At 56.6% G+C, this 15,194-nt stretch overlaps 6 protein-coding genes across 6 annotated transcripts; all 6 read left to right on the top strand.

Moving 5' to 3' along the window:
- Positions 1–570: 570 nt before the first annotated feature.
- LPMP_321890 (hypothetical protein) lies at positions 571–1,302 on the top strand (the record flags this gene model as incomplete). The annotated part of the gene is made up of 1 exon (XM_010703572.1): positions 571–1,302. One exon carries the CDS (start codon positions 571–573, stop codon positions 1,300–1,302), a length of 732 nt encoding a protein of 243 aa, XP_010701874.1.
- A 1,082-nt stretch (positions 1,303–2,384) lies between these two features.
- LPMP_321880 (hypothetical protein) lies at positions 2,385–4,247 on the top strand (the record flags this gene model as incomplete). The annotated part of the gene is made up of 1 exon (XM_010703571.1): positions 2,385–4,247. The coding sequence occupies one exon, from the start codon at positions 2,385–2,387 to the stop codon at positions 4,245–4,247; it is 1,863 nt and encodes a 620-aa protein (XP_010701873.1).
- An 833-nt stretch (positions 4,248–5,080) lies between these two features.
- On the top strand, positions 5,081–5,614 carry LPMP_321870 (hypothetical protein; the record flags this gene model as incomplete). The annotated part of the gene is made up of 1 exon (XM_010703570.1): positions 5,081–5,614. The coding sequence occupies one exon, from the start codon at positions 5,081–5,083 to the stop codon at positions 5,612–5,614; it is 534 nt and encodes a 177-aa protein (XP_010701872.1).
- Positions 5,615–6,405: 791 nt separating this feature from the next.
- LPMP_321860 (hypothetical protein) lies at positions 6,406–7,947 on the top strand (the record flags this gene model as incomplete). Its single annotated transcript, XM_010703569.1, has 1 exon — positions 6,406–7,947. The coding sequence occupies one exon, from the start codon at positions 6,406–6,408 to the stop codon at positions 7,945–7,947; it is 1,542 nt and encodes a 513-aa protein (XP_010701871.1).
- A 1,232-nt stretch (positions 7,948–9,179) lies between these two features.
- LPMP_321850 (hypothetical protein) lies at positions 9,180–10,760 on the top strand (the record flags this gene model as incomplete). The annotated part of the gene is made up of 1 exon (XM_010703568.1): positions 9,180–10,760. One exon carries the CDS (start codon positions 9,180–9,182, stop codon positions 10,758–10,760), a length of 1,581 nt encoding a protein of 526 aa, XP_010701870.1.
- Positions 10,761–12,479: 1,719 nt separating this feature from the next.
- PUF7 (pumilio/PUF RNA binding protein 7, putative) lies at positions 12,480–14,822 on the top strand (the record flags this gene model as incomplete). The annotated part of the gene is made up of 1 exon (XM_010703567.1): positions 12,480–14,822. The coding sequence occupies one exon, from the start codon at positions 12,480–12,482 to the stop codon at positions 14,820–14,822; it is 2,343 nt and encodes a 780-aa protein (XP_010701869.1).
- Positions 14,823–15,194: the final 372 nt, after the last annotated feature.

Genomic DNA, 15,194 nt, shown 5'->3' with positions numbered 1-15,194 from the left:
GCCATTAGCTGGCTGCGAGTTGTATCTGTGTCGGTACGATGGTGGAATCCTCGTTCGCCTTGCTTTGACTTCACGTGTAGGTGAAACGTGCCTCGGGGACGAGATTAAAACGAAACGAGTCTGGTAGTATGGTGGCCAGTCCTTCTCTCTGAGGAGTCGTCCGTGCAGCCCAGCATTCCATGAGCGCCTCTTTTCTTGCTTGTTGAGGCACGTTGCGGCTTCCAGTGTAATGGACGGTATGTCCTGTACGCTGTGGCATGACGGGTCGATACGGAGGCCTCATTCCGGCCAGGTGTTCTCTTTTTTCTCTGCGCTGATTCGTCATGACTCGCTTATCGCCCCCTTCTCATCCTCTGTACACCTTCATTGGCTCTGCGCGGTGCACCGTACCTCCCCACCAACTAGTCAGTATTCTCTCTCCTTCTGCGACACTAAGGAGCGCGGCTGTGGTGCAAAGAAACCGGGTATTCACACGCCTCCGCCTTCCATCAGCTCATCATTCACACGACTCCGCGACTATCTGCTGCATCGGTGTTTGTGTATGTATCTAAAGCTGTGAGCCGTAGCGTCATGCGTGGTAATCCTTACAGCCGGGGCTTTGACCCCATGAAGTCGCGCTCAGAGCGGCGCAAGGAGAAGCAAGCAAAGCTAGCCAAAACAAAGCGTGTTATCCGACTTAAGACGCGATTGGGCCGCATCGCGGCGCGTAAGTTCGCAGGTCAAGAGGATAGTCACATGACAGCGCTAATGGAATCCTACATACTCCGCCGCAAGGCGGAGCGGGCGGCGGCAAAGGCGAAGGAGCCACTGCAGGGTGACCCTGGAGCGCCTGGTGAGGCTTGCTCGTCAGGAGAGGATAGTGACGTGAAGGAGAGCGAGGCGGATGACGACGAGGACTGCGACTCCTCTTCGCTTGTCAGAAAAGCGGACAGCGCGTTTGAAGTAAATGGAGCTGACGACGACGACGACGAGGGGCAAGACGATACCTCCACCATGCGGCGTCGTGCTGTTCAACGCAAGCAAGCTGGTTACGCCTGTGGTAGAGGTGACCCACGGCGTGATAGTGTTCGTAGAAGAGAAGGCGCATCACTGGCATCGACAAAGGTCACCGCTGCACTTCACGGCAAGCACGGACGCAGTGGCGTTGCTGAACGTAACGGACAGGGAGTTTGCGGTGGGCACTCAGCTCACCGGGGCGGCGGCGGCCATGGCTGTAACAATGCGCAGCACCGTGAGAATAAGAGTAGCGATGTGCGCTCCCATGGGCGGTCTCGCAAGGTGCTCACTCGCTCCTTCTACTGAGAGCGCTGTTGGCGGCACTGTGGAGGCCAGCGCGAGTGCAGCTGCTGGTGCGAGGAGAGCCTGTGCCGAGTGCTCCCTGCGGCACTCCCCCCCAAAAAGAACGAAAATATGTGCTGCTCTGCGGGGTCTGCGAAGGCGGGCTTAGTACAGGGCGTGCTCTTGTTCTTAGTTTTGAAGGGTGTTGTTTTCAGGCTGTTGATGGCCTGCGTACAAACATCTACACGCACGTGCGCCCACTCCCAGGCAAACCCTTTGACCATCGTCATCTCCCCCCTCTCTCTCTATCGGACTCCTTTTCGGTTTTACCTCAGCCTTAAAGGATGCCGTCACGCTTCCCCCTTTTTTCTTTCAGTAACAGCAAGGGAGAGAAGAAATGAGAACTTAACCACGCACAAATCAGCCTCTTTTACCCACGAATACTGTGTCTTTCTCACTTCCCTTCGTTCTTGCGCGGGCACCTATTTCTCTTAGTAGACATGCAAGCAAGGCAGTGGCAGGGTAGGAACAAGAAAAGGGGCAGTGCTGCGCACTTGCTTCTTCTGTGCCTTGCAATTCAGTCGAGCGTGAAAAAAAGGGGGGGGGGTAGCCTCACTACTAGGCTCGCTCTTCGTAGCTGTTGGACTTGTGCAAGGCACCATTCAGCCTCTATCGTGGACGTGGCTCGAACGGTTGTGATTACTGTAGCAGCACCATGCACTTAGCACCAAAATTTGGTGTGCCCGTCAAATGACATCCCCTCTTTTTTTCCACCTCTTCCCCTTCTCTCTACTGTTTTGGAGCTCGGCTTCCGCTCGAGCACCCACCGTACGTACTTCCCTTTAGCCGTAGCAGAGGTTCATCGGGGGGTTCGGCAAGTGGAGGCGGTTTCACGTGTCCCTTCCCAGGACACTGACTGTCTCATTCACCTCTTCGAGCGTTGGTTTCGGAGAGGCCGCCTCTCGGAGTGGACGTATAGCTGCTTACGGCGACTGAGCTACTACTGAGGCCGTCGAGAAGCACTATACCTACATCACCCTCAAAAACTCTACTGGAGTTTTCCGCCTTGCATACTTTAGTCCTCCACATGGCAGTCCTGCTCGAAAATGATGGATCTTTCAACTTTGGCGCCATTAACAGAGACGCACTGCGGTCTCCTCGTCTTCTCGCTTCGCGATGTTCTGAGTCAAGTCCAGCTTCCAGCACCTTTCGACGCCTCGGCGGTCTCAGGCAAGTGGCGCTGCGTCCTCGCACCGTCAGCGGAGCCTGGAGTTGCGGCGTCTCAAGAGAGTCTTATTTCCTCTGAAGAGGAGCTGATGCTATACCTCGACGCCGGTGTTCCCGCCCGCGCGAGCAAATCACGTGCAGTGGCGGTTCATACGGCGTGTGGTCCAGATAGCTTGCGTTGGCTGGCCGACACGCGTTGGAATGCGTTCCCGAAGCCACAGATCGCTTTACGGCGCGGCTGGGGAGCACCTGGCACGGACATGTATGTGTCCTCGTTTCACAAGATGATCTCGTCCTTTGAGGAGGTGTTCCATCACACCCGTGGGGTGGACGTGCCTCTCAGCCAGCAAGAGCTGGAGGCGGTCGGTGCTGCGACTGCACCAGTGCCAAGTGACGCTATCGAGGCAGAGGAGGTGCTTGATCTGCAGCTGTTTCACCGCAACGACGGTTGCCCACCGATTCCCATCCTTGGTGAGCACCTGCTGTGGCCGTCGTGTGTCGGCGACGGCGCCGTCTGCGACACGGCAACGTGGGTGTCACAACGGGGGATGGTGAGGCACTGGCACCTGAACGACTCCGGCGAGTTTGCCATGCAGGTTGCGCTGCCTTTACCACTAGAGAACTGCGACGATGGGAATGCGAGGGTGGGCCTGCCAGATCGGGTGCTACCACCACCCCTATCGACGACGTCGCCTTGGTCTGCCAACAGTAGCGCCACTTCGACGCGCATTCGATCTCTCTTGTGTCCCGAGAGCTCTGCCGCAGAAGTTGCATCGTCAGCAGTCCGGCGTGCCATGGTACCAGCGATGCTGACCATCTTTGCACCGAAAGGTGGATATGACTGGGTGGTGCATGACGACGAGGCAAACATGTGTGGCAAGGTGGTGGCGCTGGACCTCTTTGGAACTCCGGACGAGGCGCTGCCCTGCGATCCTGCTCTCCTGCCAGTCCTTACAGTCGCTGTTCTCGAGAGCGGTGGGGCACCGATGATTGTGCCCCCGAACGTCGCACAGACCTCAATCGCGTTGCGAGATTGTGTTGTTGTCGAGCAGCGCCGCATCTCGAATCTCTGGCTGGACGACGTCTCATACTTTCTCCACCGCTGCGCTCGCTGGCAAACGAGCTCCATCATCTACGCCTACCTTCAGGAAGATCTGCAGGACGACAGTTTTGTCGCAGGACATGTAGTGCCCTACCTTATCCGAGTCTTCGAAGAACACAAGGAGGCCACGTCGTATCACGCCGCAGTGCGTCGGCGCGCCGTGCTTTCCCTGTACGCACTGGCCACCAATCGGAACCACTACGGTATCTCTGAGAGCTCTCGCGCCTCACTTGACCGTCTTCTCCACGGTGGTAATCGAGCAATGCATGAGGTGCTGCAGAGCGCACCTTACAGCGCCTCGTCTAGCGCAGAAGTACCGGCCACCATGGAGGAATGGCTGGCGGTGTACTGGGGGATGAGCTGGTGCTGGCCTAAGGCGGGGTGTGTTCTCCGTGTCCCCAACGTCGTACACCCGCTCAGCGTACGGTTGACGCCTCTTCAGCAGAAGGCTCAGTACCTTCCGGTGGTTTACCCACCACTGACCTGCAGTTCCGTGTACGGCAGTGAGAAGGAGTCGGTGGAGGCTACGGTGCAGCAGTACTGGGAGATGAAGGGCCTCGAGTCCAAGCCGAAGGAGCTTATGGCGTACCTGCGAACGCGCAAGATGCCCAAAGATGACCTCCTCGAGGACCTCTTTTGAAGTCTCTGTGTGTGTGTGTGTCTCGGCACCGTGCCTTTCCACGCGCTATAAGACGACAAAGAACGGATAAAACATATTCTGATCGCTCTTCGATGTGATGTGCCGACGGTTTGAGGTGGAGTGAGGGCGACGGGGGTGGGTGGACGGGGATCGATGCAAGTGCAGCGCAGTGAGCGAGTAGCAAAGGAGGAGGAGGAGGTGGGTCAGTGGTCGATGCCTCACCAACTCTCTGGTTCTCTCCATCCCTACCTCGGGGGACATACGGTTTAAATTGCGAGTAACACGCACGTGCAGACAGCGAGGAAACTGAGCTCAGTGATCGAAAGACACGCACATAGGATTCACCGACACACCATGCTCGTGTATGTAGTGCTCCATTAGAGAGATGAAAATGTGGTCATGGGGTTCGGTGTCTCATCTGTTCCCCTCACCCCCCTCTTCTTCTGTGCCTCCCTCATTGCGTGCAGGATCGCAAACGGTGCCCTTACTAGACCTGATTAGTCTGTAGGTGAGCGAGCACCGGAATGCGCGCAACTGTGCGAGTGTGGTTGCCTTCTCGTCTGCACAACTTTCTTTGCATGCCGCCACACTTACGGCGGCTCTGTATCCGGCACTTGTTTTTCTGTTCTATCCATTGTGGCCCACCTCAGAGAACTGCGCTCATTCGCGTCCCCCGCTCGAGCTGATCTCTTGCCTTCCTCTATCGTGGCAAAGCATGCCACAAAGGTACGGCCCTACTCTGCGCGGGTATTAGCACTGTTCTAAGCGACGGTGTGGCACCTCCTTCATCACCGGGGTCAGTTGCGGCCAAACAGTCCAACAGCGGAGCGGCGATGCACAACCTCGTGAATGAAGCAGAGGCCGAGTATAGGCAACTTAGCGAGAAGCCACACGGGCCAGTTGTGACGGAGCTTCGCACCGGCGACTTTGATTTCCTCACATCACCGGAGATGCCGGAGATTCCCATTCACATCATTGAGACGCGGCGAGAGGAGCAGCACCGCAACGGCACAGTGGACCGCGACACGTCGCTCTCGGAATTCATTAAGACGATCGGCGTTGACGAGGCTGACACCGAGGACCCTGTGAATGGGTACAGCGTCCTGCACGTCAAGGAGTCGACGCGCGCCTACTTTGGCGAGCAGGTGGCGTATCGCCTCACCCGGCAGAACATGATCCGCTACACTGAAGACACGGAGTGGCTAAAATGCATGACTTTTCTTGATGGACAGACGGCCGACGAGTGCGAGCGGCAGCGCTCCGTAGGCCGGAACGCGCAAATGCCGTCGGGAGGGGAGGTGATAGTGCCCGTTACGACGTACCGGCAAGCGTTCTTTGCGAAGAAGTCCAAGAAAGTGACCGAGTAGAAAAATGTGTGAAACCCCCTCCCCCCCCACACACACACCCACACACGCACATATGTGACTGTGGCTGTGTGCTGCAGTGCGCTGCGTCTTTCATCGATGTAGGATAGCTCTGCCTTTTCAGGCATGGTATGACGTTCCCCTACTCGGTCGCGTTTTTTTTTCTGGCAAGCGATGCGACGAATCCGGTTGTTACGTCCATGTGCACATTTCATTCTTCTCTTTGTGTCATCTGCTGAATGACCCTTCCTTATTTCCCGCCCCTCTATCGCCTTGCAATTTGCATGTCTGTGCGCAAACTTAATGTGAGGGCAGGGTGGGTGGGGGGCGAGTGTCCATTGGCAAATAAACGATACACCGACAGAGAGACACGTTATGCCGACAACAGACGTACTTCTTCTTCCTTTTACAGGATGTCTCTCTCTCTCTCTATCTGTCTTCTCGCCAAGCGAGGAGAATCAAACTGTGTTGGGCAATGTTTTCATCAGTGTACCAGTGGTGAATGCAGGTGGGGGTCTGAAGACTGTCTCCCTCTGTGTCCATAAAGGACCTTTGTTTCTCTCGCTTTTGGTGTCTGTATGTTGCATTGCCCCTTCTTGGAGGTTAGCCTCAACGCTACGACTACCATGAATGCCACCTTCATTCCACATGGCCACCTAGCAACTTCAAGGCAGTATCTTCTCTGTTCGTTCCCTATTTTGTCCTTTATCTACACACGTACGGAGTTTTTTCTCTCTGATTCGTCTCACCTCGGCCCATTCATCACAGCAGCAGCACTTTCATCAGAACAGGACATGAGACGCGTTCTGCGAAGCTCTGTGGCAGCGGTGCATGCGGGGCACGTTCTGCAATGCGCCACTGAATCGTATCACATGCCGGGCTGGAAAACGCAGTCTAGCACAAAGGATGCTCGGTCACGCGAGCAGCGCGAGATGGACCGTAAGGCGCGCCAGATCGAGAAGCTGCCCCGCCCCGAGGCACTGCACGACTTCCAGTACCCATACGAGAAAACGATTCTGTCGGACAGCATGTTCGAGTACCCGGTGTATGAGACGGAGCTTGATACACCGCATCTCTTCAACTTGACTCCGCCGCCGGATTTTTTTATTTACTGGAACGCTAGTGATTTCGAGCGAACGGCCTACCCGCCCGTGCCTGAAGAGGACCATCGAATGCTCGTGCCATCGCCTCAGTCGACACGCTGGATCGAGCATCGCGCCCGGCTGCTGCGATACCTGCGCAAGCACGAGATCATACCGCACTACGTCCCGCACATCAACGCAAACGTAAACCTCTCTGTCGTCTTCCCTGGCCAATACAGCACACGTGCGCGGCTCATGGACGAGAACGGCGACAAGATCCCACCGCCGCCTCCTCAGACGAACATGACGCCGCGCAACTTCTGGTTCACGGCGCACTGCGGCAATTACATAGAGCTGACAGATCTTCAGCACCCGCCGAGCATTTTCCTCTTTGAGGAGGAACCTGCTGCTGCGAGCGAAGCTAGCCATGTCGCCAAAACAGCAGGTGTAGTACACAAGGAATTGTCCAAGGCAGGTGCGAAGTACTACACGTTTGTCATGCTTTCCCCTGACTACCCGTATCGCGTGCCGCTCTCGCAGGATCGACAGAGGGCTGATCGCGGCTTTTTCCTAAATTACATGGTGGCCAATCTGCTTGCCCCGCAAGCGGTTTCCACGGTGAAGGACACAGTTGTGGATACGGAGGGGCTACATAGCAAGGGCGACGTTGTTGTTCCTTACGTTGCTCCACTACCTACCGAGGACGCAGGAACGACTCGGCATTTGTGCCTTCTCTTCAAGCAAACTAGCTACATCCCACACGTGAGAACGATGACGGCGGACGAGGAGCAGCGCGACTTTCCCCTCGCTGATCGCAGTAACTACCGCCTGCACAGTAGCTTCACTAAGCCGACGAATCTGAAGATGCTGCCAAGTGTCTCTGCTGCGTGCCTGGCCAGCCTGCGCGCTGTTGAGAGGGCGATCCCGCCAGACCCTAGCACTGTGACCTTCTTCACCACCAAGTGGGATATTCAGGTCCAGGAGTATTATGAGAAGCTCGGGCTTCCTGAGCCAGCGGCGCCGGTCGATGAGGAAGTCGAGGCCCTCCTCGAGTTCCACGCTATGCAGCCAGAAAAGCTGCGTGTACGCGCCCGGCACCGCCCGGATGGGTCGGTGAACATGGGCGATGACCCACACTTCTGGTTTCAGGCGCAGCCAACGCGCATCATGGACGGGAGCATGCAGCGTGGCTTGGGATGGTCGCGGCGCACGGCAATGAGTGCCAACGGTGTACCTGTGGTGTATCCACACTGAGCACCTGCGCGTCGGGGAGTCGTATCTAACAGTGGCAGTAGCAGCCTATGCGCTCTGAGGTTCTCCTAGGACATCTCACTTCTGATCGTGCTTAGTGCGGTGCCAGAGGTGCTGGGTGGCCTTGAAGAAAACCTACTATATCATGAGGGCAGTCGTGGCGGATGTACTGATGTGCCCCTCCCGTGATGGGTATGTGTGTGCTCGTGACGCAACCTAGGTTTGGATCTTGTTGACTCTTGTGTTGTCGGCTTTGTTTTCGGGTGGTATTGAGTTCACGTGTTCTGGAGTGTGGTGCTGCGCTTCACAAGTCGAAGAGGTATCTCCTCTCGTTCCCCTCTCAAAGCCAGAAGGGTACAACCTCAGTTAACACTCGTACGGCCTGGTCGGATGCGTGGTAGAGCTTCAGAGGTGGAGAGGCTCGTTTTCTCTTTGCCCCTCCGTGATGTTTTCCTCACGGCATCTCAGTGGGAGACACGGCGAGCGTACACTGAGCATCAAGAGTTCGGCGTACACAGATGCTCGCGCGTCTCCCACCCGCACTTTAGCGGAAAAACAGGGGAGGGGGGGGGGCAATACGGCTTCCACGTAACGCTGCGCGCATGTGCTTCCGGGCACTGTGAGATATGCGGCGCTACTCTTTGCTTGACTCATGTGACAGCGATGCCGTTTTCCTTTCTCTCAATACGGTAGGAGAGGGTGGCCAGCGGCCTCATGATTTTCCTTCATCCCGCAAAGTGTCTCTGCGACTCGCAGTGATTTGCTTGACTTTTCGTGTTGTTTTATTTTCCACCCGCTTGTGGTGCCTACTGCCTTCTGCTCTCTTCACGCCCTCACGCCTTGTTGGTGAGTGTACTCCACACACCATAGCAAAACAGATACATCCGTCGTTGTACGTCAGGCTTACGTTCTCACACATTCCGTGCAGAAAGACGAACACACATACGCATCTCTCTCTCTTGCGGTCTTGACGCACTACTTCCCTCACCACGCCGCCAGCCAAGTAGAATCAGTCCTCCGCTTGCATGTCTTCTCACCTTGGCCGAGTTGTACACATGAAGTCTCCTACCAAAGATGGCCGTCTCAGCAAGGGGGAGTCGCCTACTTTTGGTCACGCCGCTGGTGGGATGCCTCACAGCCTTATGGCCGAGCTGACGCCACGTCCACCTAGCCCGTACAAGCTGAAGCAGCACCGGCAATATGAGGGCAATCATTCTTCCGTCACCGCCGCACTCATGCGTGGGCGGCGGAATATTCGGGTAGCCGCTACGAGCATTTCGCCTGTCGCGGTTTCTCCGCCCAAACTGAGCGGTGCGGCGAAATCAGCTGAGGCCAGTCTGGTCTTTTCAGCGCACAGCCTGGTCATTCCAGGTGCACCAAACCGAGATGCTGCAGAGACTAATACCGAAGACGAGGCCATTTTCAAGGATTTCTTTCGTGCAACGCAGCGCCACTATTATGTCTCTGCGGAGGAGAGTATTCGCAGTCACCTTCTCGCCGGCGAGGAGGTGGCTTTCACAAACCTGATTATCGAGGCGTTGCAGGCACGCGCCGAACTCCTTGCTGGAGACGAGGCAGCAGAGCTTGTGATCAGGGCCGCACGGGAGCGCGCAGAGCAGCGGCGAGTCATGATGGAGGAGATTGAGAAAGAAGTGGCCTTGCGGATGCACGACCAGCGCACTGCAGAACTCCTGGCCATCGAGTTCGAGGCGCTGCTACCGGCCCACGCTGCCGGCTGCGAGCGCATCCGATGTGAAGAGACCACCGACCTCAGTGAGCTTTTTCGCTGGGAGAAGGAGTACCGCCCTCTGGGGGCCGGGTGCTTCATCAAAGCCCCCGAGGTGGATCGTCGCCTCACGTCTGCCAGACGTCGTACCAGTAAACCGCCATTTCCAGGGAGCAGATTGCCACTGGTGAGGGGCTCTGGTCGTGCCTTGTCGGTGCGCAGCTCCCGGGAGTATTTGGCCCAGTTGCAACAAAAGAGCGCGTCAAGCCGCTTTTCTGGTGCTGCGCTCTGCCCGCTGGCGACCACCACGACTGGGGCCGCGGCGACACCGGGGTCTCTGCTGGATGGGACGCTGCTGGCGACTGATGAAGCCCTCTTTGAGGAGGAAGGGCGGGCGCGCCTTCAGGCAGAGAGGAACCGGCGCCACGCAGAGCTTTGCGAGCAGCGCCAAGTGAAGGACCTTCAGAAGGCCGCGGCAGATGCGCGCGAGTGCGTGCTCGCCGAGGAATCAACGTGCTGGATGCAAATCACGCGCCTTATAGTGGACGGCATCTATGCAGCGCAGGAAGCGACGCGGAACCGGGAAAAGCGTGAGGCTGTCGAGGGCGCCGCCGCGGCGCAGCGTGCAACGCAGAAGCAAGCAGTCAAGGAACGTCTGTTGCGTCAGCGAGGACTCTCGGTGCCTAAGTCCAACGAGGGCGAGGGCGATGTCGCAAGCGTTGAACGACAGGTTACGAGAGCGAGCACCGAGGAGGGAGCTCATCTTCCAAAGCAACAGGCAGCTGCACCCGATTCAGCTACACTTGCACAACCTAGGCGGGGCAGTTCCACTTCTACTGTACCGGATGCCTTCTCTCCGACGAGCGCCTCGCTTGTGAACCACTCGAGCGGCGCGCTGCCAGAGAGTGAAAACACACCGGGAGAGGCATGTGTTGTCGTAGGTCATGATCTTGCGCATCTGCGTCTGATTGCAGGCGAGATTACCGACCAGAATGCATGCAAGGAGCTCACCGCGCTAACAAAACGTGAGACTGAGACAGAACTCGGGGGTGAGGTGGAGGGAGAGGTAGGTCTCTGTGGAGGGCGCTGAGGAGTTGGCCATCAACAAGGAGGGTATGTAGCTGCAGGCGGGCGTGTGTGTGTGTGTGTCTGAGCCGTGTGAGCTCTGAATGCGCTGTGGAAAAGCATCTCCCCACGATCAGACACACCCACATACATACACACCCACATGCTGACGTTCCTGTGCCATTTGATGCTTGTCCGCGCTGTCGCTCCACTTTTAGGTTTCGCTGTTTCCTACACGAGGTCAAGGCTATGTATGCAAGGACTACCATGCTGATAGCGGCTGTGATCAATCATGTCCCCTATTTCGTCTTTTTGTCTTCAAACTCCTCGTTCACATTGGTGGACATGTCGCTGCCTGCTGAGAGCGACAGCCACTCTTTCTTTTCTCACTCTCTCTTCTCGTTGATTCCACATGTAGACTAGTACAGCAGCACGCCAGGCCTGTAATGCAGCAGCTGCTGCTCATTCGGTTCTTTCGTTTTTTTTTTCTTTTTTTTTTCACTAGCATGGCGAATCATCCCTGCAACCCCGCCGCGTGTCACTCTCCCTCCCCCCCTCTCTCTCTTGTTTCGATGTCTTCTTATTGCTACTGTGTCGATGGTGGTGTCATGTTGTGTTGTTGTTTTTTTCCCTCCCCACTTACTCTTTTATGTGTTTATCCTCGTACTCTTCTTCTTGCCTCGTAGTGCACTCCTGTCACCACGCCTTCTTCTTCCTCCCTCCTCATCGGTTTTTACTCTTTTCTTTGTCTCCCCACGCTGGTGAGACTCCGTTCTTGCTCTGAACACCTACACACACACACGCACGCGCACACAACCACGCATGCGTGTACATCTATATCCATATATTATATGTGTTTCCTGTGTCAGCCTGCCCGCCGTCCCCTCGCTTGCCCATCTGTGCTTCACACAGCAAGGGAAAAAGAGAGAGTGGGTATGGTTCTCGATTATTTTCACTCCTTTTCTCTGCCTCTTTCCGTGTGCCCCTGTATCGATACTGAGCTCTGTAGCCGTGTATTACGCACTAACGAAAAAGGTTGGGAAGGGGGAGGGGAAGGGAGGAGAGCAGAAAAAGAAAACATCGTCAAGGCGAGCAATAAGCGCAACTCAGAGAGAGAGAGAGAATGACAGACAAACACAGAAGACACACGCACATACGAGCACGGCTTCTCTGCACGAAAACCAACAAACAAACAAACGAATAAAACATGGAGGTACGGCACTAGTGCCACACACGGCGCTTGGTCAGGGGACGTACACCACGAGTAGACGGGTTCAGTGCGATCATGTCACAGCTGTGGGTTTGGTGTCCTCGCATCACGACTTAACTGAACGGATATATGTATATTTTTTCCGGCAGTTGAGGAAGGTAGTGCTGGAGTTGGAATCCCCCCCCACACACACACATGGACTCCTGCTTCATCTTCAAAGGACAAAAAAAACGTAGTGTACAGCTGTGGCAGGAGCTCTGCATCGAGGAGGGCGGTGTCTTCCTTCACAGAGGTGCGCGGTCACAGGCCGAGCTCTTTGATCTCTCTTCTCCCGATCCCCTCCCCGTCTTCTCATATTACCTCTCTCCACGCTGCCGAAAGAGCTACAGGACCTTCAGCATTCCCACAGAGTGCCCGTCTTTCCACAAGCACCGACGTTCACACAGAGCACCGCGTCGCTTCTGCTCGATTGAGTGCTTGCTTTTATTGTGTGTGTTTCCTTCACCTACAGCGAAAGGCACCCACCCACTCACCATGCCTGGAATGCGTCTGGATTTTCTCAAGAACCCTGCGCAGCGCGTCGCAACGGGGAAGTCGCTGCCACTAAAACAGGTGGAGGCGATTGTGCTGTACGGCAAGCCGGCGCAGCGAGCCAAGGTGGTACAGAAGCTCCTTCCAGCCGTCTACGGACTCTCGCTCAACAAGACGACGCACCACATTCTCCTGACGTTGCTGGACCACTGCGACAACATGGATCGCGTGAAGATGCTCTACCACGTACGTAGGAAACTGCTAGACCTGGCACAGTCGCCGGTTGGCAACTCGGTGCTGCAGCGCATGCTAGAAAAGATGCCAGTACGCCAGAAGAAGGACATTGCTGAGGCGTTCGTGCTGAACGTGGACGAGGACGAGTTTAAGCGTCTCTGCGAGCATCCTTTTGGCAATCACGTTGCGCAGAAGCTGATGGAGGTGCCGGAGTGCGTCGAAGTGGTGCTGCCGCACTTTCTGCCACATCTGAAGAGCCTCAGTTTTCATCTGTATGGGATGCGGGTAGTGTCCAAGTACGTCGAGTCTGTCGCTGATGGCTGCAGCAGAACCGTTGAGGCGCTGTTTCCGTCGTACGCGGAGGCGGATCCGGAAGGCGACGAAGCTGCGATTGCCGCTTCCGACACGCTAGACAAGGCCGTACAATCGCTCTTCCGCTTCTCTGAGGAGTCGCTCGTGCTCACGGCGCTGCTGCGTCATATTCGCACCCCGGTCGAGGTGAAGGACGCCATGGCAGCGCATCTCAGCGAGTACGCGGCGGACTACCTGCTGCCCCCCACGCCAGTGCAGGAAGGCGCAGCGAAGAAGGGCGGTGACGATGAGGAGGATTATGGTTTGCCTGACTTTGGCCTTCTCGGGAGCTCTGCGAAGCTTGCAGGGGCCACTAACACACCCACCAACGTTCATGTCTACTGCGCAATTCTTGAGCACGGTGACGATGTGCAACGTGCCGACGTGTGGGCTGCACTATCTACCAATGCCGATATTCTGCACGCCATCACGCACACAAAAGGGGCGGTGCTTGTTGGCGTGGCAGCCGTGCGCTTTGTGGAGGCAGCGCGCAAGACGCTCTTGGATGCCTTGCTGGTGTCAGCGACTGCCACTTCTCCTTCAAACGGCAACGACACGGGCTCGAGTACCGCTAGCGCTGCCCACACCGCCTCTCCTTCGAAACCCTCCAGAAAGGCCTCCAAAAGGACGACGACAACCAGGAGCGACGAGGCGGCGTTCTCTAGTCACGGCGATACTGCCAAGAGCTCCATTGTGGACGTGGCCACTGACCCGGTGCGCTCGGTGCTGCTGCGCACCTTCGTCGAGGTCGCACGCGATACCGTGGCCGAGAAACACACTCAGCTCCTCGTAGACCAGGCTGTTACACTCGCGCAGAACTCCGTCAGCTCCCCAGTGCTGCAGAAACTGGTGGAAACGGACCTCACCGGCGGGTTTGCGAGCGCCCTTCTGGCAGTGCTTCTCAAGTCTGTTGAATTCACGAACCTCGTCACACACCCCGCAGCGTCCTTTCTCTTGCAGTCGATCCTTCAGTTTTCCCCAGAGGGAGTGCGCGCACCGCTAGTGGAGGCCCTCTCGAACTACTACGCGGGACACCTGCATGAGGCTCTCTCTCACGCGCAGGGCTCGCGTGTCATGCAGAAGCTACTCGCCTATGCTCCTGACGTGACAGTGATACAGACCGTGCACCAGCTCATCTCCGACGCAGCGAAGGAGGAGGAGGTGGTGGTGGTGCAGGCAAAATGCACCAACGGCAGCAATACTGACGCGGTGGAGGCGGCCGCGGCGGGTCACACGGCGAAGACGACCGAGGCGACAAAGGTGAGCCGCAAAGAACAGCGGGTGATGAACCGGTCCAAGCACTACGAGGTTCTCTCTCATGCCCTTCTCTCCTACGCTTTGCACACGCATGCGTGTTACGTCATACGGGCACTTCTGCGAGAGGTGCGTACACGCCAACTCGACCGCGAGCGCAAGCTTCTCATGAACGAGCTGAAGCCTCACGTCTTCGAGCTGGCCGTCTCACCGTGGGCCGGCCGCGTGGTCCTGGACGCTATGATGACTGTTGGCAGTGCGCAGCTCGCGGACGCCATGAAGAACGTCGCTTTCCTGCGTGCCGAGGAATGGCTATCAGATGTATCGGAGAAGAAGCGCCACAGCAACAGTGTTGATCCGACACTGCGCAACATCCTGAAGCGACAGCGCGAGGAGATTGACAAGGGCGTGGAGTCGAAGAGCACTGTGACGCAGTCGAGCGGCGCCGAGGGGAAGGGCGCACCTGCGCACAAGAAGAAGAGGCTCTTCCGCTCCGTGAAGAAGTAGGCAACGCGACTACGAGTGGAGGGCATTTCGTTGTTGCTGCTGTCCTCATCGAATGCAGGTTATTCACCTTACCCTTTGTGTGTGTGTGTGTCTGTGTACTCGGTAGCGTCACTCGTTTCGATCTAGAACGTGCAATATAGTGACGCGGGAGTGAAGCTGCTAAGGTGTGTGAGAGGGAGGGAGAGAAGATGAATGCAGAAACACAGAGGTCAGTACGAGAGGGTGCGTGGTATGCGTTGTCTCCCTCCCCCATTCTTTGTACTCTTCCCTTTCTATGTCTTTCCCTTCTTTTCTTCTCAACCCCTTTTTTTGCGGCGCCTTCAGACCATCTGCAGTGGACCGACGTTCATGCAAAGGTGCTCGCTTGTGTCT

The sequence above is a fragment of the Leishmania panamensis genome (genome assembly GCF_000755165.1).
Source record: "Leishmania panamensis strain MHOM/PA/94/PSC-1 chromosome 32 sequence".
Lineage (NCBI taxonomy): Eukaryota > Euglenozoa > Kinetoplastea > Trypanosomatida > Trypanosomatidae > Leishmania > Leishmania panamensis.
The sequence above is the reverse complement of the archived record's forward strand: the minus strand, read 5'-3'. Positions and strand labels throughout refer to the sequence as shown.